Consider the following 15081-nt stretch of genomic DNA (forward strand, 5'->3'; position numbering starts at 1 on the left):
GCTGGGTCTGAAGATGGCTGGACTGGCAGAGGGGGTGCTGGGTCTGAAGATGGCTGGACTGGCAGAGGGGGTGCTGGGCTGTGTTCCTCAGTGCGGCGTTAGACTTTATGTTTCAGGGCATTGCGTGGCTATTGGCAGGAGAGGATTCCAAAGGTGGGTTACTTCTGGGAACAGAGATCTTCCAGTTAGTAACATCAGGGAACGGAGCAGACAAGAAACTAGACTTGATACAAATCTTGAAGCCTGGTGAATAAGCATACTCAGTGGTAAGCAACAATCCGGCAGGGAGAAGAAAGTCGGACTGGCATCTGAAGGCAGGTGATGGAGCAGGATGAGTTCAATCAGGAGCGGTCAGCTGATGAAGACCCAGGGTATCATGGGTGAGAGGACCGGTGGTTGAAGGGGAGGAGGCGGGTCACACTCTAGTCCTGAAATGACAACTGACAACCACAGAGGAGAGACCAGATTAAAAACAGGATGTCATGCTGTGATTGGGTTGTGAAATACATGCTTAATCTGATTGGTTTACCTTAAAAGTGAATGCATGTCTGAATCTGACTGGTTACTAAAAAAGTAAATGCATTTAAACAGCTGATTAACTAGGAGTGATGCAAAAATGTTGTTAAAGTCTTGAACTTACGCTAAGCTCCATTCCAATTGGGAGAAACTTCATTGCAATCATGAAAAGATTTATTGTAAATTACATAACCTAGATATTAAATGCGCAAAGTATTAGGAGATTAGACTTCATCGTAACAATATGTTTTAAAAGGGGTAGCAAAGCCTTGACATATGCCCCAAAATTGACGAGACTTAGTGATGGAAGACGAGTCAGGCACATACTGAGAGAAGAGCATTTTCCTCTGAGATCGACAACAGCTGCTACCACCATGAGACACGTGCCCAGAAAAGGAAGTGAAGGTAACCGTTCACATTCTAGTCCTGAAATGACAACTGAAAACCACAGAGGAGAGACCAGATTTAAAACAGGGATGTCATGCTGTGATTGGGTTGTAAAACACATTCTGAATCTGATTGGTTTAACTAAAAAGTGAATGCTAGGAGTAGGAGTGAAGTAAAAAATGTTATTAAAGTCTTGAACTTACGCTGAGCTCCATTAATAGGTGCGCTGATTGGAATTGGTGCCAGGTGTAGGGAGAATCAATGGGAGGGGGGGGACATGCAGGCGGGAACAGAAACACAGACAGACAGACAAAAAACAAAAACACACCAAACACACAAACAGCTGCTGTGTGGGAGCATTTCCACAAACAGCTGGGCTTTGTCCAGGTTGACCTTGGCTGCAGGAGTTCTTACCGGTCACTGAGGTATCGCACAGTGGAGAGGCAACCCATACTTACATAGCAACCCTGAGCATGCACACATACGGTAATTGGTCATATTTTAGTTGTTTTCGTTTATATTTTTTGATAGCGAAAAGTAGCCAATTGTTGAATAGTTTACATTAAGGGATCAGCAAGACTTTAAAAACATCTCTTGCTTATGGATTGAGAGGTTGATTATTTAAATGTTTTTACTTTTATTTATTTATTTAAATTTTGTTAATAATTAATTTTGTTAATAATTATTTTTTTGTAATTTTTATTTTTATTTTATTTTTATGAGAGGAGATGAACGTCATTATTCTGAGGGTGCTTGAGCTCTGGAGCGCAAATGGTATTGGCGCCTAAGCGTGATATAACTACCAAGTCCAAGGTTACTTGACCTGGCGGGCATTGGCCTGGGGCGAATATCAGGGCGTTCTGAGATGCGGCATCCCTCAGAGAGATTATCCATCTTCCTCACATATTTTTCCTTCCCTTCTATCTTCAGTCTTTGCTTCCTCACTTCTCTCTCCACCTTATATTCTGCTCTGCGTTTGGACATGACCAGCTCCCTCCTTCGGTCAAGCAGCCTTTCTAATTCTGCCATCTTCCTTGGATTTCTCAGGAGACCTGTAACCAACAGCATATGAAAGATTAATTCTGGAGTCCAGTTGTACACTTTGTTATGTTACAAGTTACAAAAAATACACGTTGGCCTGGCGCCATAAGTGAGACCTGTGTGTTGGTCTGCTATGTTAGCGACTGAGTGTGTTTCCTTTGTTCTCCATGATGATTAAATCAGTCATTGAAGGAACCTGTACCATACTGTAAGATAAAAATTAATTTCTGACAGTGTAAACTGATCTTACATGCTTAGTCCTTCCCTGCAGAACAGGACAGCACAAGGCAACTTTGTGAGTTTTAAAACCTTTTCAAATCAATTTATGTCTAACCAGAAATAGAAAGTATTCTCACTGTCGCCTTTTTATTAGACAAAAAACGGTCACAATGTTGAGTAGCTGAGCAAATAATCCATAAATAGACTACATTTTAAAGTCATAAGAGTACTTCACATTAAAGATTGAAGTGTGTTAAGTATGCAGCTGGACTCAGACAGCTATTCGTTTAGCCAGGCATAAAGAAGAGAAACTGCTAATCCGGCTCTCTCCAAAATGCAAAAACACACCGAGCAACACCTCTAATTAACACAATACGCCATATGTGTTTCATTGTAAACACACCAAAATTTAAAACCCCAAATGTGTGGACTGAAGAGGAGTTATGACTCACATATTGATGCTAAAAGAAACTTATATCTTAATAGGTATCACAGTCTCATCCCATGTCAGACATGGTGTTTACTCCAGTGTCAGTGTAAATACATTTACTTAAGTACTGTTTAAGATTATTGACAAATTGACAAATATGTGCAGTGCCATGAAGCAATTTGTTACATCGTGAGACCTGATATCAGACTTGATATCACGCGATAATTCCTTAGTCCACCATTCAATAAAAAAAAGTCATATAACCAGTTAAATGACTCCAAAGTTGATCAATTGAGGTAAATTAAGCCAAAAAAAAACTGCATAGTTCCTCCTTGTGTGTATTATTACACAGTAGCCCATATCAGTCACATGGGCTGGTTTTCTGACTACATTTACTTTCAATGAATTTTATTGAATAATTATTTATAGGATTTTAAATGAAAGACTTTTATTTGTAATGGAGGTTTATTTTTTTACATAGTGGTGTTGGAAATTTAATCAGTGAAGAAACTGAATACTTGGTCCACCACTGGTTTACTAGTACTGTTTATCTAAAAGGAGGCTATACGTATACCTTTATGACATTTTATGTGACAAAATGTAAGTTTACGTTCTTACCATGACGCAGGAGGTTGCGCTCATCCACACTGGTTGATGTGATTCCCCTGTCTAAGCTTTTTTGTCGCCATTGAGCCACCAAAGATATATTCTTGAAAGCAGACCAAAGGTTTTCCTCTCCATCTTTTCACACCTCAGCTTTTCTCTTTTTATCCACTCCTCCTCCAAACGCTGCTTTTCTCTTTCAATTTTCTCCCTCTCCTTACTCTCTGCTTCCTCCTGCTCCTGTCGTTCTGTCTCCTCCTTTTCCCTTTGAACTCGCTTCCTCTCTCTTGCACACATCTGTCTATATTGCTCTTCATACTCCTGTATTTTTTCCTCGCTCAGATAGATGGGTTTAGGTAGGATAGTTCTATTAGCCCTTCTGTCTTGCTGCGTCCTTGCGGTAGAAGGGTCTTCGTCTCCAGAAGAGGATGACGAAGGTCTCTCAACCCTCTTAGCCCTTCTTCTAGCGCTTCTTTTTTGCCGCTTTCTTGTAGTTGAAGGCTTGCTGTCTACAAAAGAAAAAGAAGGGCCCTCTCCCCTTTTTTCTTGCTGCCTCCTTCTAGCAGAAGGCTCGTTGTCTCCAGATGAAGAGGAAGGTTTGTTACCGCTTTGTCTGTCCCGCATCAACTTAGAAGGACGTTCTCTGGTAAGGCAGGGAAAGAGGGGCTCATAAATTCCTCTGTCGAGCCTACAGGTGGTAGAAAGGCGTATGTCTGCAAAAGACAAAGGCCTCAAACCCCTTTGTTCTTGCTGCCAGCTAATGGTAGCAGGCTCTTCGTCTTCAGAAGAGGATGACGAAGGGCTCTCAATCCGTCTTTTTCGCCGCCTCCTAATGGTATAAGGCTCATCGTCTTTAGATGAAGAAGAAGAAGATGGGCCCTCTCCCCTTTTTTCTTGCCGCCTCCTTGTAGCAGAAGGCTCCTCGTCTCCAGGCTCTCAACCCGTCTTTTTCGTTGCCTCCTAGTTATAGAAGGCTCATCGTCTTCAGAAGAAGAAGAAGAAGAAGAAGAAGTACTCTCTCCCCTTTTTTCTTGCTGCCTCCTTGAGGTATAAGGCTCGTCATCTCCAGATGATGAAGAGGAAGGGCTGATACCCCTTCGTCCGTCCTGCAGCAACTTGGTTGGAAGGTCGCTGGTAACGCAGGGAAAAAGGAGCTCGTATATTCCTCCGTCAAGCCTCAAGGTGGTAGAAAGGCGTATGTCTGCAAAAGACAAATGCCTCAAACCCCTTTGTTCTTCCTGCCTGCTTGTGGTAGAAGGCTCTTCGTCATCAGAAGATGAAGGGCTCCCACCACTTTGTCCGTCCTGCTTTAAGTTGGTAGATTGGTTAAAGTCTCCATGAGATGGTCTCTCACCTCTTCGTACAGGCTCTCTCCAGATGGGAGGACGGTGGATTTCAACGCAGGGCAAATGGTTCTCAACCTTTTCTCCATCCTGCCCAAAGGTTGTAGAAGGCTCATTGTCTTCAGAAGATGAGGATGAAGCGCTCTCACCCCTGTTTTCTTGCTGCCTCCTTGTGGTAGAAAGCTCGTCATCTTCAGAAGATGAAGGGCTCTCCTCCCTTCGTTTTTGCTGCCTACTTGTGGTAGGAGGCTCTCACCCCTTTGCCTGTGCTCCTTCGTGATGGTAGATGGTTTGGTTCCTACAAAGAACAGAGAGCTCACATCCCTTTGTTCTAGTGGCCTGGTGGTAGAGGGCTTGTTTTCTGCATAAGACAAAGGGCTCTCACCCCTTTGCCTGTGATCCTTCGTGATGGCAGAAGGGTTGTTGCCAACGAAGAACAGAGCTCTCACATCCTTTCGTTCTTGCTGCCCGGTGTTAGAGGGCTTGTTTTTTGCACAAGGCATTGGGCTCTCACCCCTTTGCCTGCGAGGGTAGGAGTCTTCAAGAGACGAAAGTCTCTCACTCCTTCGTTTGGTCTTCTTTGAAGAAGAAGATCGAGGTCCAAAAAGGAACCTAAACATTTTTTCAATGACTTGGTAGTGTACTGATGTCAATGTTGTGAAAACTGTAAGTAAAAACACACACACACACACACACACACAAAAAATAATTACTTCACTAATCATCACATTATTGTTTCAAGCAGCACACCTAGCAAGTTATTTCTTAACTAAACTTTAAAATTTAGCTTAAATTATTGTAGAAATATTTCTCTGGTCACTCATTATTGCACTGTGCTTAATGAACAAAAAAGTAAAAGGTCTGCAACAAATATCACTTCAAATCTCAAGACTTCAGACTACAGTATAATTTCAAGTATTTTCAAATAAATTAATCAAGTATTAATGTATGTTAGACACATATGCAATACATCGACATAGTAAAGCTGCAACTATTACAGTTATGATGATAATAACAATAGTTCTATTAGTAATAATTCAGAAAAAAGAAAATTAGAAATAAATTTGTTTTCAGATCAATAACCCACAGGACTTAGGGGACATATTTAGTCAAATGTTTGTGATAAATCATTAATTCACACGTAATCCTTTGATAGAAGCTGCAAAATATCACAAGTGCAGTGACTGCAAACCTCTTTGTCAATTTAAAAGTTCCTTGAGTGCAAGGAAACACTACCCATGCAGTCAATCTTGTGCACATGTAGCTTAGGCAACACGCTAGGCGACATTTACTAGGCCTATTTGCAGTAAAATAGTTTTGTGCAAGAGAAAAAGTACATTTGCATCTCCTGATCACAGCAGATCTTTCTGTACTGATAGTTGGAACATAACTGATAAAAAAAAGTTATTTATATGACAGAAGAATGTGAGAGACGTTAATGTACTCCTTCCCCATCACAATACAGCTCTACTTAACAGAAAAAGTTCATTAATAAAGTAGTATTAGCTCTGCTGTAAAGTGTGACTTACCTTTCCAAAGAGTTGTATGGAAATGTACAGGAACTCTGTCAGTGTTCTAGTTCTGCTGTCAGTTCTGTTGTTTGGTTATGATTTTGTTTTTAAATAAAAACATTGATGGAATGTAGTTCTGCTGTCAATTCTGTTTTGTTTTTCTTTTTTAAATAAAAACATTGCTGGAATGTAACTAAGTGCATTTCCTTAAGTGTGTGTGTGTGTGTGTGTGTGTGTGTGTGTGTGTGTGTGTGTGTGTGTGTGTGTGTGTGTGTGTGTAATGGGCACACAAGCACAGGAAAGTTGTAGTAGTTTGAGTATGGAGATGCCTTTGCCCTATGGCATAAAAAAATAGTCTGACCAAGTTGAATACATCACTCAAAATGCAAAGAGGGTAGTCACAATGAATTGTATGTGTTCAAATGCCTCTTGTGAAGGATATTATAGTCTTGAGGCAAACAAAATGCCGTATTTATGTTACAGGGAATGTGTAAATCCTCACTTTTTTGACATTCTATATATATGTTACGTTCTCTAACGCTGCTCTGGCCTCTGCTTGGGAGAGAGCCATGCTGTTTTTCTGTGTTTCAGGTTTGCCACCTCTGAGGGCCTGATTGTCCACAGGTGTTACCAATCCGGCCATCAGCTGGCCTGCATAAAAGCTCATGAGTTGAAGACACTGCTCCTTTTCTCCTCTTTCCAACTTCCTGTTTTGCTAAGAGTAGGTGGTGTAGTCAGTACTCTCTGTTGGTGCATATGATCTGTAACCTTGTTGACTCTATGTCTGAAGCTGGTAAGGGTTCTCTGCCATTTGTTTTAACCCCTTTTTCTCCTGTTTTGTGGTTAGTCAGGGAGTTTAGCATTGTGTATTTTGGTTTTCTCTATCTGTAGCTCAGTTGCCATTTTGTTTCCAGGTAGTATTGGTTTTTGTTTGTTGTTTTGGCCTCGGAGACCCTGACGTTTTAAAGCTTCTATTTTTGTTTTCTGTTTATCATCCATGTGTGTATATATACGTGTCTGTGTGCATAGTAACGTTGTAAATACATATAGTTTACGTAATAAAACACGTTATGTACGTTGTCTTGTTAGTCTCTTTTCCATTAGTGAGCTGTTGGTTTGTGTTACGCCCTAGCTTCCCCTAGACGTTAAACGTAAGGGTCGTAACAATATACAAATGCCCTTTTTTACACACAATATACTAATACCTTTTTATCGTAACCCAAAGAAATCCATAATTGTATACAGTGTAATGGGGCATTTGGTCACATGTGAAGTTTTACATTTCCAGTTCAGTAATCTTCAGTGTTGTGGTTGTAGAACAGAAGTTGTTAAACTGAGTTATCCAGTTTTAAGTCATATTTTGATAACCCTTTTAGATCCTAATCATTTTTTAACTATATTATTTAACAAGGATTGAATGTCACAAGTCTGGCTCTGGATTGTAAATGCAAACATTGTAACTGGGGATGTTGTGATCCAATCTGAATGTATTACTTCATTCAGTGTTTCCCATACATTCATTTATATTTAACAGCCTAGAACAATAAAAATACAAACGCAGTCTCTCTTTTAGAAACAAAAGGGTGACCGCACTTTTGTCTGGCCATGCTGTACTCAACAGGCATGTCAGGAAGGGTCTTCTCCGCTATGTCACAGCAAGACAAGTTTTCCTTTGACACAGTGCAATGTCACATGTCTGAAAATCAGGGGAAAAAAGACTAACTAGAGCAGTGAATATAGGGCCTATTTACAGAGTTAGACTGCAGTCGTGATCTCACCATGGGATCTGTTGACAAATACAAGAACTTAAGGTATAATATTTGTTGCCCTGCAATATAGTGTATGTTGCAATATGAAAAAAATGTACGTTACGTCACATACACACGTTGCCCACATGACCACCTGCCTTAAAAAGGAAGGGTTGGCTAGTAACAGTCATGTAAAATGAGAACGGTGCAAGTTTTCTTTTTATATCAAGCAACATTAAAAGTTGTAGCGTTAATCACACATCCTCCAATGTGACTATTGCACATGCGCACATTGTGATGTTGACGTAATTCTTTGTGCTTTGTCTCATTATTTTTTATTAATAACTTATATACAAATCGTAAATTTTCCATTGGACCAAGCCTCTTTCTTCAGAGATTCAACAAACGGTAACATCTAACACTAAAGTGTATTTATGTTATGGATTAACACAACTTTTATGCCTTTCTGTCATATCTACAGCAGTCAGATTCGCTGTGTTCCCTCGGAAGGAATCAGTGCACACATCATTTCATAATATCCATGAGATGATTTCATCAAGAGGCATGGACAGCGGTACATTTTATTTGCCACAGTATTTCCAGTCAGCCAGCTAGCCTTGTCATACCAGGTGAGCTAATAATACCTCTTACTTTGGCCTATCTTTTGCATAAATCAATCTTTGGCTGAACGTGTTCCAGCTCATTTTTAGCCAATAAAATGTTAACACATTAGTACATATTTGACCATTAATTTTTTGACATTTTAGAGGAAGCTGAGCTTCCGTTGCAGTCTTAAAGAAATCGCCTGTGGGTCACGCCAATCTGCTAGGGATGGGGGGCCGAGACTAAGAGCTACATGGAAAAATATAAGCCAAACAAGCAGAGTTGAAATTTTGTTGTTTTCATGAATACAAAAGTTGGGGGACTATACATCTGACCCAACGCTTTGTTACCAGGTCAGGATTTCCCTTCTCTAATAAAAAGGGCTGGGAGACATGAGAAAATATGAACCACAGTTTTTATTGAAAATCTTTTAGAGAACATTAAACCATGTGTGTATCATAGCCTAATGACCGCACGCTGAGCATCTGCAGCCTTTCTCTCTCTTCCCTTGTCCGCTCTTTATCCGTGTACTTCTTCCATAGCCTATACTCTGGCTCAAATGAATACAGGTGGTCATCAAACCATAACCACCTTATCCACGTTGTCAAAATTTAAATATTGAGCTATGGCATTCAAAATCTTTATGACAACACAAACCCACAATTGCTGTAGCTTAGTTTATGGTGCCATCGGTCTATTAGACATAAATGCATGGGAAAATTGGGTCCAGGTTGAAAACAAATGGTTGTTACCCTTTAATCCTCTGTTTCTGTTTCATTTGTACCAGCAGTTTTTCTGCCGCTGCTTTGGAAATCACGCTTGGACATGTGACTGCAGGTTGTCCCCTGCACTGATAATAGGCCTGTAGTCTTGTATCTCTGTTCTGCGGAAAAATCGCCTTCCTCACTAGTAGTAGCTCAACTATTTTTTGGCAATAATAAGTGTCTGGCACTGGGATTTCATTATTATGTTGAGTGTTTAAACCTGGCTGAGGTGGTCTCCTAATCGTCACTGTCTATTAGTCTCAGGTTAAGAAAAGTCTCCAGTCTGGTCCTCAGTTTTTGGTTCTGGATGTCTATGTGGATCTAATTTCCCGGCTGTTTCTGGTCCAACACGGCCCTCTCCATCAGCTTTTCTTTCCATCTGTTCAGTTTGTCTTTGATGAAGCTGTGAGGGCTGACAACACACACGCTGATGGTTTCTGAACTGATGAAGCCAAGTGAATCTCTGGTCACAAACACTGCAGCTGAATCTTTTCTCTCCTGTGTGGATTCTCATGTGTAACTGCAAATAATCATTCCGTGCAAAAGATTTAATACAAAAGGCACAGCTGAAAGGTCTCTCTCCTGTGTGGGTTCTCATGTGTAACTGCAAATAATCGTTCCGTGCAAAAGATTTCTTACAAACTGAGCAGCTGAAAGGTTTCTCTCCTGTGTGGATAATCATGTGGCCCTTCAGATGTGACTTGCAGCCAAATCTTCTGCCACACTCAGAGCAGATAAATGGTTTCTGACAAGCAGGTCTACTGCACCTCGAATCACAGGCATGAACACCATTCTTTTCCAAAGAGTTTAAACCTGACTGAGCTTCTCTGGTCTTATTCCAATCATAACTGTCATCAATCTCAGGTTCAGAAGAGTCTCCAGTCTGGTCTTCAGAATTTATATGTAAATCTATATCTGGATCTGAGTTCTTGGCTGGTTCTGGTCCTCCACAGTCCTCTCCATCAGCTTCTGTTTCCATCTGTTCAGTTTGTCTTTGATGAAGCAGTGAGGGCTGAGGTTTCTCTTCATCATCTTCACTCTTCACATGGACAGGAGTGAATGGGAACTTGGAGCTATCAGCCTCCTCCAGCCCTTGAAGCTGCTCTCTCTCCTGGCTGACCCAGAGCTCCTGCTGCTCCTCTTTAATGTGGGGGGGCTCTGGGTGCTGCTGGTCCAGACTGGGGCTCCACTCCCACTGCTCAGGGGGAACCTGTTCTTTACTCACCGACAGCTGCTGAACATCTGCAGGAAACAGACAGAGAAATGTTGTTAATTCACATCACTGTTTTGAATTGTATTGAACTCTAATAGAGATTCTCTGAACTCTCTAGAGATACTCAAATATTCAAACACAAAGCACAGAGAAACACAGAGATGATTAAAGGTGAATATTGTAAAGGTTTTATGTAATTAATTACAAGGGAGTTCAAGGAAAAAAGTCTTATCAGTTTAGTTTTCCCAGACAGCTCCCAAAGAACATTAGCTTGGAACCCAAATCCGAAAGATTAAGGGTCTGGGACTGAGTAATGAAAATGGCCCAACTCGAGGGGCGGCACCAAGCGTGCATTTGAAAATCTGCGAAACAGGTTGCCGTTAGTCGGCTGTGTGGTAGCCTGCTTTTAAAAATGTAATCATTGTTTTGCTTCATTTGCTGAACTCTGACGGATAAGGAAAAATGTTCAACAAAGCTGCAAAAAAAAGGCGGTAAGTGTCAGAGAGCAACAGAAATGAATAGAGATATGTGACAAAAGTCAAAAAAGCAACATGCGGTGAAGGTTATTATAGTTTTGCATTTTTCATTATTTTTTATTTGGTTTTAACTTTTAGTTTTCAAGTTTACTTTTAATTTTTAAAGCATTTTACCATTTAGTTTACCTTTTTTTTTTTAAATACCTAGTTTTAGTTTACTTAGTTTTTAGCGGTTGCCAACCAATCAGAGGGTTGGCGGTTCAATCCCTGGCCCTGCAGTCCCATGTCGAAGAGTATGAATGTGTGTGAATGGTTCCTGTACTATCTAAAAGTACTTTGAGTAGTCATTAAGACTAGAAAAGCACTATATAAATACAGTCCATTACACTTTGTTTCTCTTGCTATGACTCTAGAGTTGGTATTTGTTCCAAAGCTAATTGCTGCCCCTTGCTCACTTCTCCCTCGCTCTATCACCCAGTCCCCACACACTCAACTGCCTGATGAAGTATACACATCAGACCAGTCACGTAGGCAAAGGCGAAAGCTTTGCGTGGAGCACCTCCATAAAATGACCTTTCACCAATGACTATGTTTTCACAGTGGATGCGTCCCAAGCCTAGAGCCCAGGAATCTACTTGCACCCTCCAGTAAACACAATCTCTACAGTGGCCTCTGACTGCAACGCAATGGCACAACTCAAAGAACAGCGAGAGGCTGGGCATACCAAAACATGTACAAATGATAATTAGTAAGTTTTACAAATGTTTACAGATCACTGAATATCACACTGTTCACTCAGCTGTGTCAGCTTTCCTCACAACATCCAGTGAAGCTGATTTTCAAATGAGTAAGTCCACAGAACCCTTAGGTGGTCATTTGAGTGGATCCAGGGTAAAAACACAATCTAAACCATCCTAAAAAAACAATGTGGACCTTCCCAAAATTTCAAATCTGTTTTTACTACACTATCATTAGTTACATATTATTATATATTGACATATTACATGAATTATTATTTGCACTCCATGTTCAAAGATTTACTATCTGTCAGTTTTTGTAAATACATTGCTGCCATCTGTTAGTTGTCATTAAAGTATGGCAAACTTCTTAATTTATATTAATAATTCACATTTTATCCTTCATTTTATTTCCAGACATCAGACATCCATTCAAAATGTAGCCATTGGCATATAAAGAGCTCTTTTTCCTTGTTTCTCAGCATGTACTTTATTAACATTTGTGTGCTCCAGGTAGCTTTGCATAAAAAATGGTTGCCATTCGCAAGGCTACTTTTGCTTTTATACTTTAAGTACATTTACAAGCCTGTACTTTACTTTTACTTGAGTAAATAAGTCAAATCAGTACTTCTACCAGAGTAGTTTTTAACAAAGGTATCTGTTATTACGAGAAGTGAGTACTTTTGCCATCTCTGCTCAAAGTTGAGTCTGAGTAAAGTAACAGTGACTCCTTTAGTTTTAGTAAATGCTCTCACTTTGTTTCCATCTAATGAAGGAGAGTTTCTAAATGAACATACCAGCGTCTAGAAGGTTCCGTCGTCGCTCGTTCTCTTCTTTCGACCGACACAGTTCCTCCTCGTACTCTGCTATCGTTCTTTCAAACAGCCCAAATATCTCTTCAACAGCCGCGGTTAGTCGCTGCTTCACCAACGCATTCAGCATTTGGACTTTAGACATCTTCACACAATCACGGGGACTTTTTGTTCCACACAAACTCGGTCAAAACACCTCAAAACCAGTCACTTAGCATGCTAAGCTAACTTTATAGCTAGAGGCAGATGATTCCCAGGTAAAACATTCGGGAAAAAAAGTTGAAGAGCGCAGAGTCCTCCGGGTCTCGAGACATCCAGAGGCTCTGATGGATCAGTAACGTTACTGTTGGGAATACAGAGACAGAAAACCCAACAAACCGGGCTGTCCTACTAGCTCACGCTACGAGCCTCCCTGCTCAAAGAGAAACATCCGTTTCCTTCCACTGATGCTGAGTTAACCTTCTTCTTCTTCTTTGTCTTCTTCTTCTTCTTCTTCAGCCGCCACCTACTGTACCGGAGTGTAATATCATGACTTTAAACCAGGGGTCTTCATCATATTTTATGCCATGGACCCCTAAACTGAAAGACAGACCGAGTAGGGATCCCCTACTTCATTTATTTCTATATAGACCTATATACAATTCAGTTGCATATTAAATTGGGCAGAATAGATGAAAATAAATGCATAGCATCAAGTTTTAATGTTAAACAATCATCTGGAAGGCCCAGTGACTCCTTAAGTTAGACTGTATGACTACCATAGTGGCTAGCTTACCTAAAGTTAGCTTATCTTCAATGTGTACATTTTATTCACAAAAAGGACAATTTATTTTTGCTATTAAAATTTAGCATTCATATTAATGTATATGTTCAGACTTATTTTAATTTCTGAAATAAGAAACGTCATTTGGCGGCTATCTCGCCCATATATACTGTATACATCAGAATCAGAATCAGAATCAGCTTTATTTGCCAGGTATGAGGACGCATTCAAGGAATTTTACTTTGGAACTTTGTTGCTCCCAATGTGCTTACATAACCAAACAATATATAGCCTAAACACTAATATATACATTCTCTAAACCAAAGCAAAAACAACATAGAGGCATGAGTGCAATGAAAAATATTTAAATGTGGGCCATAGTGCAAAGGATGTTGGGATAAATAGTATTATGTTATTATACTACAATATGAACAGTATGAACATTATGAACAGCTCTGGAATAGGGAATGAGAATGATGAATAAATATCAAATAATAAATGAGATATGAGAAGGAGAATGATGAATAGATACTAAACAAGTGGAATAATAAGTGGAACCAGTAAACAGGTGCTGTAGGGACAGTGTTGCTGGGTTATTGACCAGAATTGAACCTGACACTCTGTTCATCAGAGTCATGGTTTGTGGAAAGAAACTGTTCCTGAATCTGTTGGTTTTGGCGTGCAGTGCTCTGTAGCACCAACCAGAGGGGAGCAGCTGGAACAGGTTGTGTCCGGGGTAAGATGGGGCTGAAGTGATGTTTTTTGCCCGTTTCCTGACTCTTGAAGTTTATAAGTCATAGACGGAGGGCAGGTTGGCACCGATGATCTTTTCTGCAGTTCTAACTGTCCGTTGTAGTCTGCACTTGTCTTTTTTGGTGGCAGATCCAAACCAGACAGTGATGGACGTGCAGAGGACAGACTGGACAGACTTAGAAGTGTAGAAGTGGACCAGCAGCTCCTTAGGCAGGTTGAGCTTCCTGAGCTGGCGCAGGAAGTACATCCTCTCCTGGGCCTTTTTGATGATGGTGTCTGTGTTGGGCTCCCACTTTAGGTCCTGGGATATAGTGGATCCCAGAAACCTGGAGGAGTCCACAGCAGACTCAGGCCTGTTGGGTAGGGTTATGGGGGGGAAGAGTGGGGGGGGCTCCTCCTAAAGTCCAAGATCATCTCCACATTTTTGAGCGTGTTAAGCTCAAGGTTGTTCTGACTGCACCAGAGAGCCAGCTGATCCACCTCCCGTCTGTAGGCCGACTCATCACCGTCCCGGATGAGGCCGATGACCGTTGTGTCGTCAGCGTACTTCAGGAGTTTAACAGACGGGTCTCCTGAGGTGCAGTCATTGGTGTAGAGGGAGAAGAGAAATGGGGAGAGCACTGTATATAAATTACATCAACCCTTGTCTAACTGTCTATGTAGTGTTGTCTTTGCGTCAAAATTGAAAATAACCACTTTTGTGGACGCTTTTATCAATGTTTTTTACCTTTTAAATACGTTTTTGTCTCTGTTTTTAACACTTTTGACCTTTTTCTTTCATTGTTTGTCCCTTTTTTTGACGTTTTCAACACTACGTCACACTAACTTATTAACTTTTGTTTCACAGTTATTTTTAGAATTTATGGTCAATAAACCTCATTTATAGGAAGTTATACCTAATGTTTGAGTTAGAGAAGCAGAAATTAGGAATTATTTAGACTAAAATTAAAGGAATGTATGTTGATGACAATCAGCTCATCATTTCCTCCTCCTCAGTCATAAACCTAGGGGTTCGGTTTGACCCTTAGCTGACCTTCAATGATCACGTAAAACACATTTGTAAAACCTCCTTCCACCACCTTCCAAACATCACCAAACTCCGCCCCCTTCTAACTCTTCCAGATGCAGAGAAACTTGTTCATGCCTTTATTTCCACAAGGTT

General features: G+C 40.6%; 2 protein-coding genes and 1 long non-coding RNA gene across 3 annotated transcripts in view; all 3 read right to left on the reverse strand.

The window, feature by feature from the left end:
* Positions 1–1872: 1872 nt before the first annotated feature.
* On the reverse strand, positions 1873–3536 carry LOC117957732. Its single transcript, XR_004659572.1, has 2 exons — positions 3212–3536; positions 1873–1955 (listed from the first exon to the last, which is right to left on the reverse strand). It is a non-coding gene; the product is annotated as an uncharacterized LOC117957732 (long non-coding RNA).
* Positions 3537–3927: 391 nt separating this feature from the next.
* LOC117958184 lies at positions 3928–5180 on the reverse strand. Its single transcript, XM_034894457.1, has 3 exons — positions 4879–5180; positions 4212–4771; positions 3928–4025 (listed from the first exon to the last, which is right to left on the reverse strand). The coding sequence occupies exons 1-3, from the start codon at positions 5157–5159 to the stop codon at positions 3928–3930; spliced, it is 939 nt and encodes a 312-aa protein (XP_034750348.1). The 5' UTR covers positions 5160–5180.
* Positions 5181–9333: 4153 nt separating this feature from the next.
* Positions 9334–15081, reverse strand: part of LOC117957704 (oocyte zinc finger protein XlCOF6-like) — a 25871-nt gene continuing 20123 nt past the window's right edge. Inside the window, exons 2-3 of the mRNA XM_034893706.1 lie at positions 10081–10407; positions 9334–9480 (exon numbers count right to left, since the gene is read on the reverse strand). Of these exons, the coding sequence (XP_034749597.1) occupies positions 9431–9480; positions 10081–10407 (377 nt within the window). The 3' untranslated portion in view covers positions 9334–9430. The remainder of the gene's footprint in view (positions 9481–10080; positions 10408–15081) is intronic.

Source organism: Etheostoma cragini, chromosome 15 (genome assembly GCF_013103735.1).
Source record: "Etheostoma cragini isolate CJK2018 chromosome 15, CSU_Ecrag_1.0, whole genome shotgun sequence".
Lineage (NCBI taxonomy): Eukaryota > Metazoa > Chordata > Actinopteri > Perciformes > Percidae > Etheostoma > Etheostoma cragini.

Excerpts from the sequence above, each read along its gene's own strand:
- LOC117958184 (XM_034894457.1), bottom strand. The coding sequence starts at position 5,159 with ATGTTTAGGTTCCTTTTTGGACCTCGATCTTCTTCTTCAAAGAAGACC. Across the intron at positions 4,772-4,878 it reads AACAAGCCCTCTACCACCAG|GCAGCAAAAACGAAGGGAGG; the intron begins GCCACTAGAACA and ends TACCACAAGTAG. Across the intron at positions 4,026-4,211 it reads GCAAGAAAAAAGGGGAGAGA|GAGGCGGCGAAAAAGACGGA; the intron begins GTACTTCTTCTT and ends TTATACCATTAG.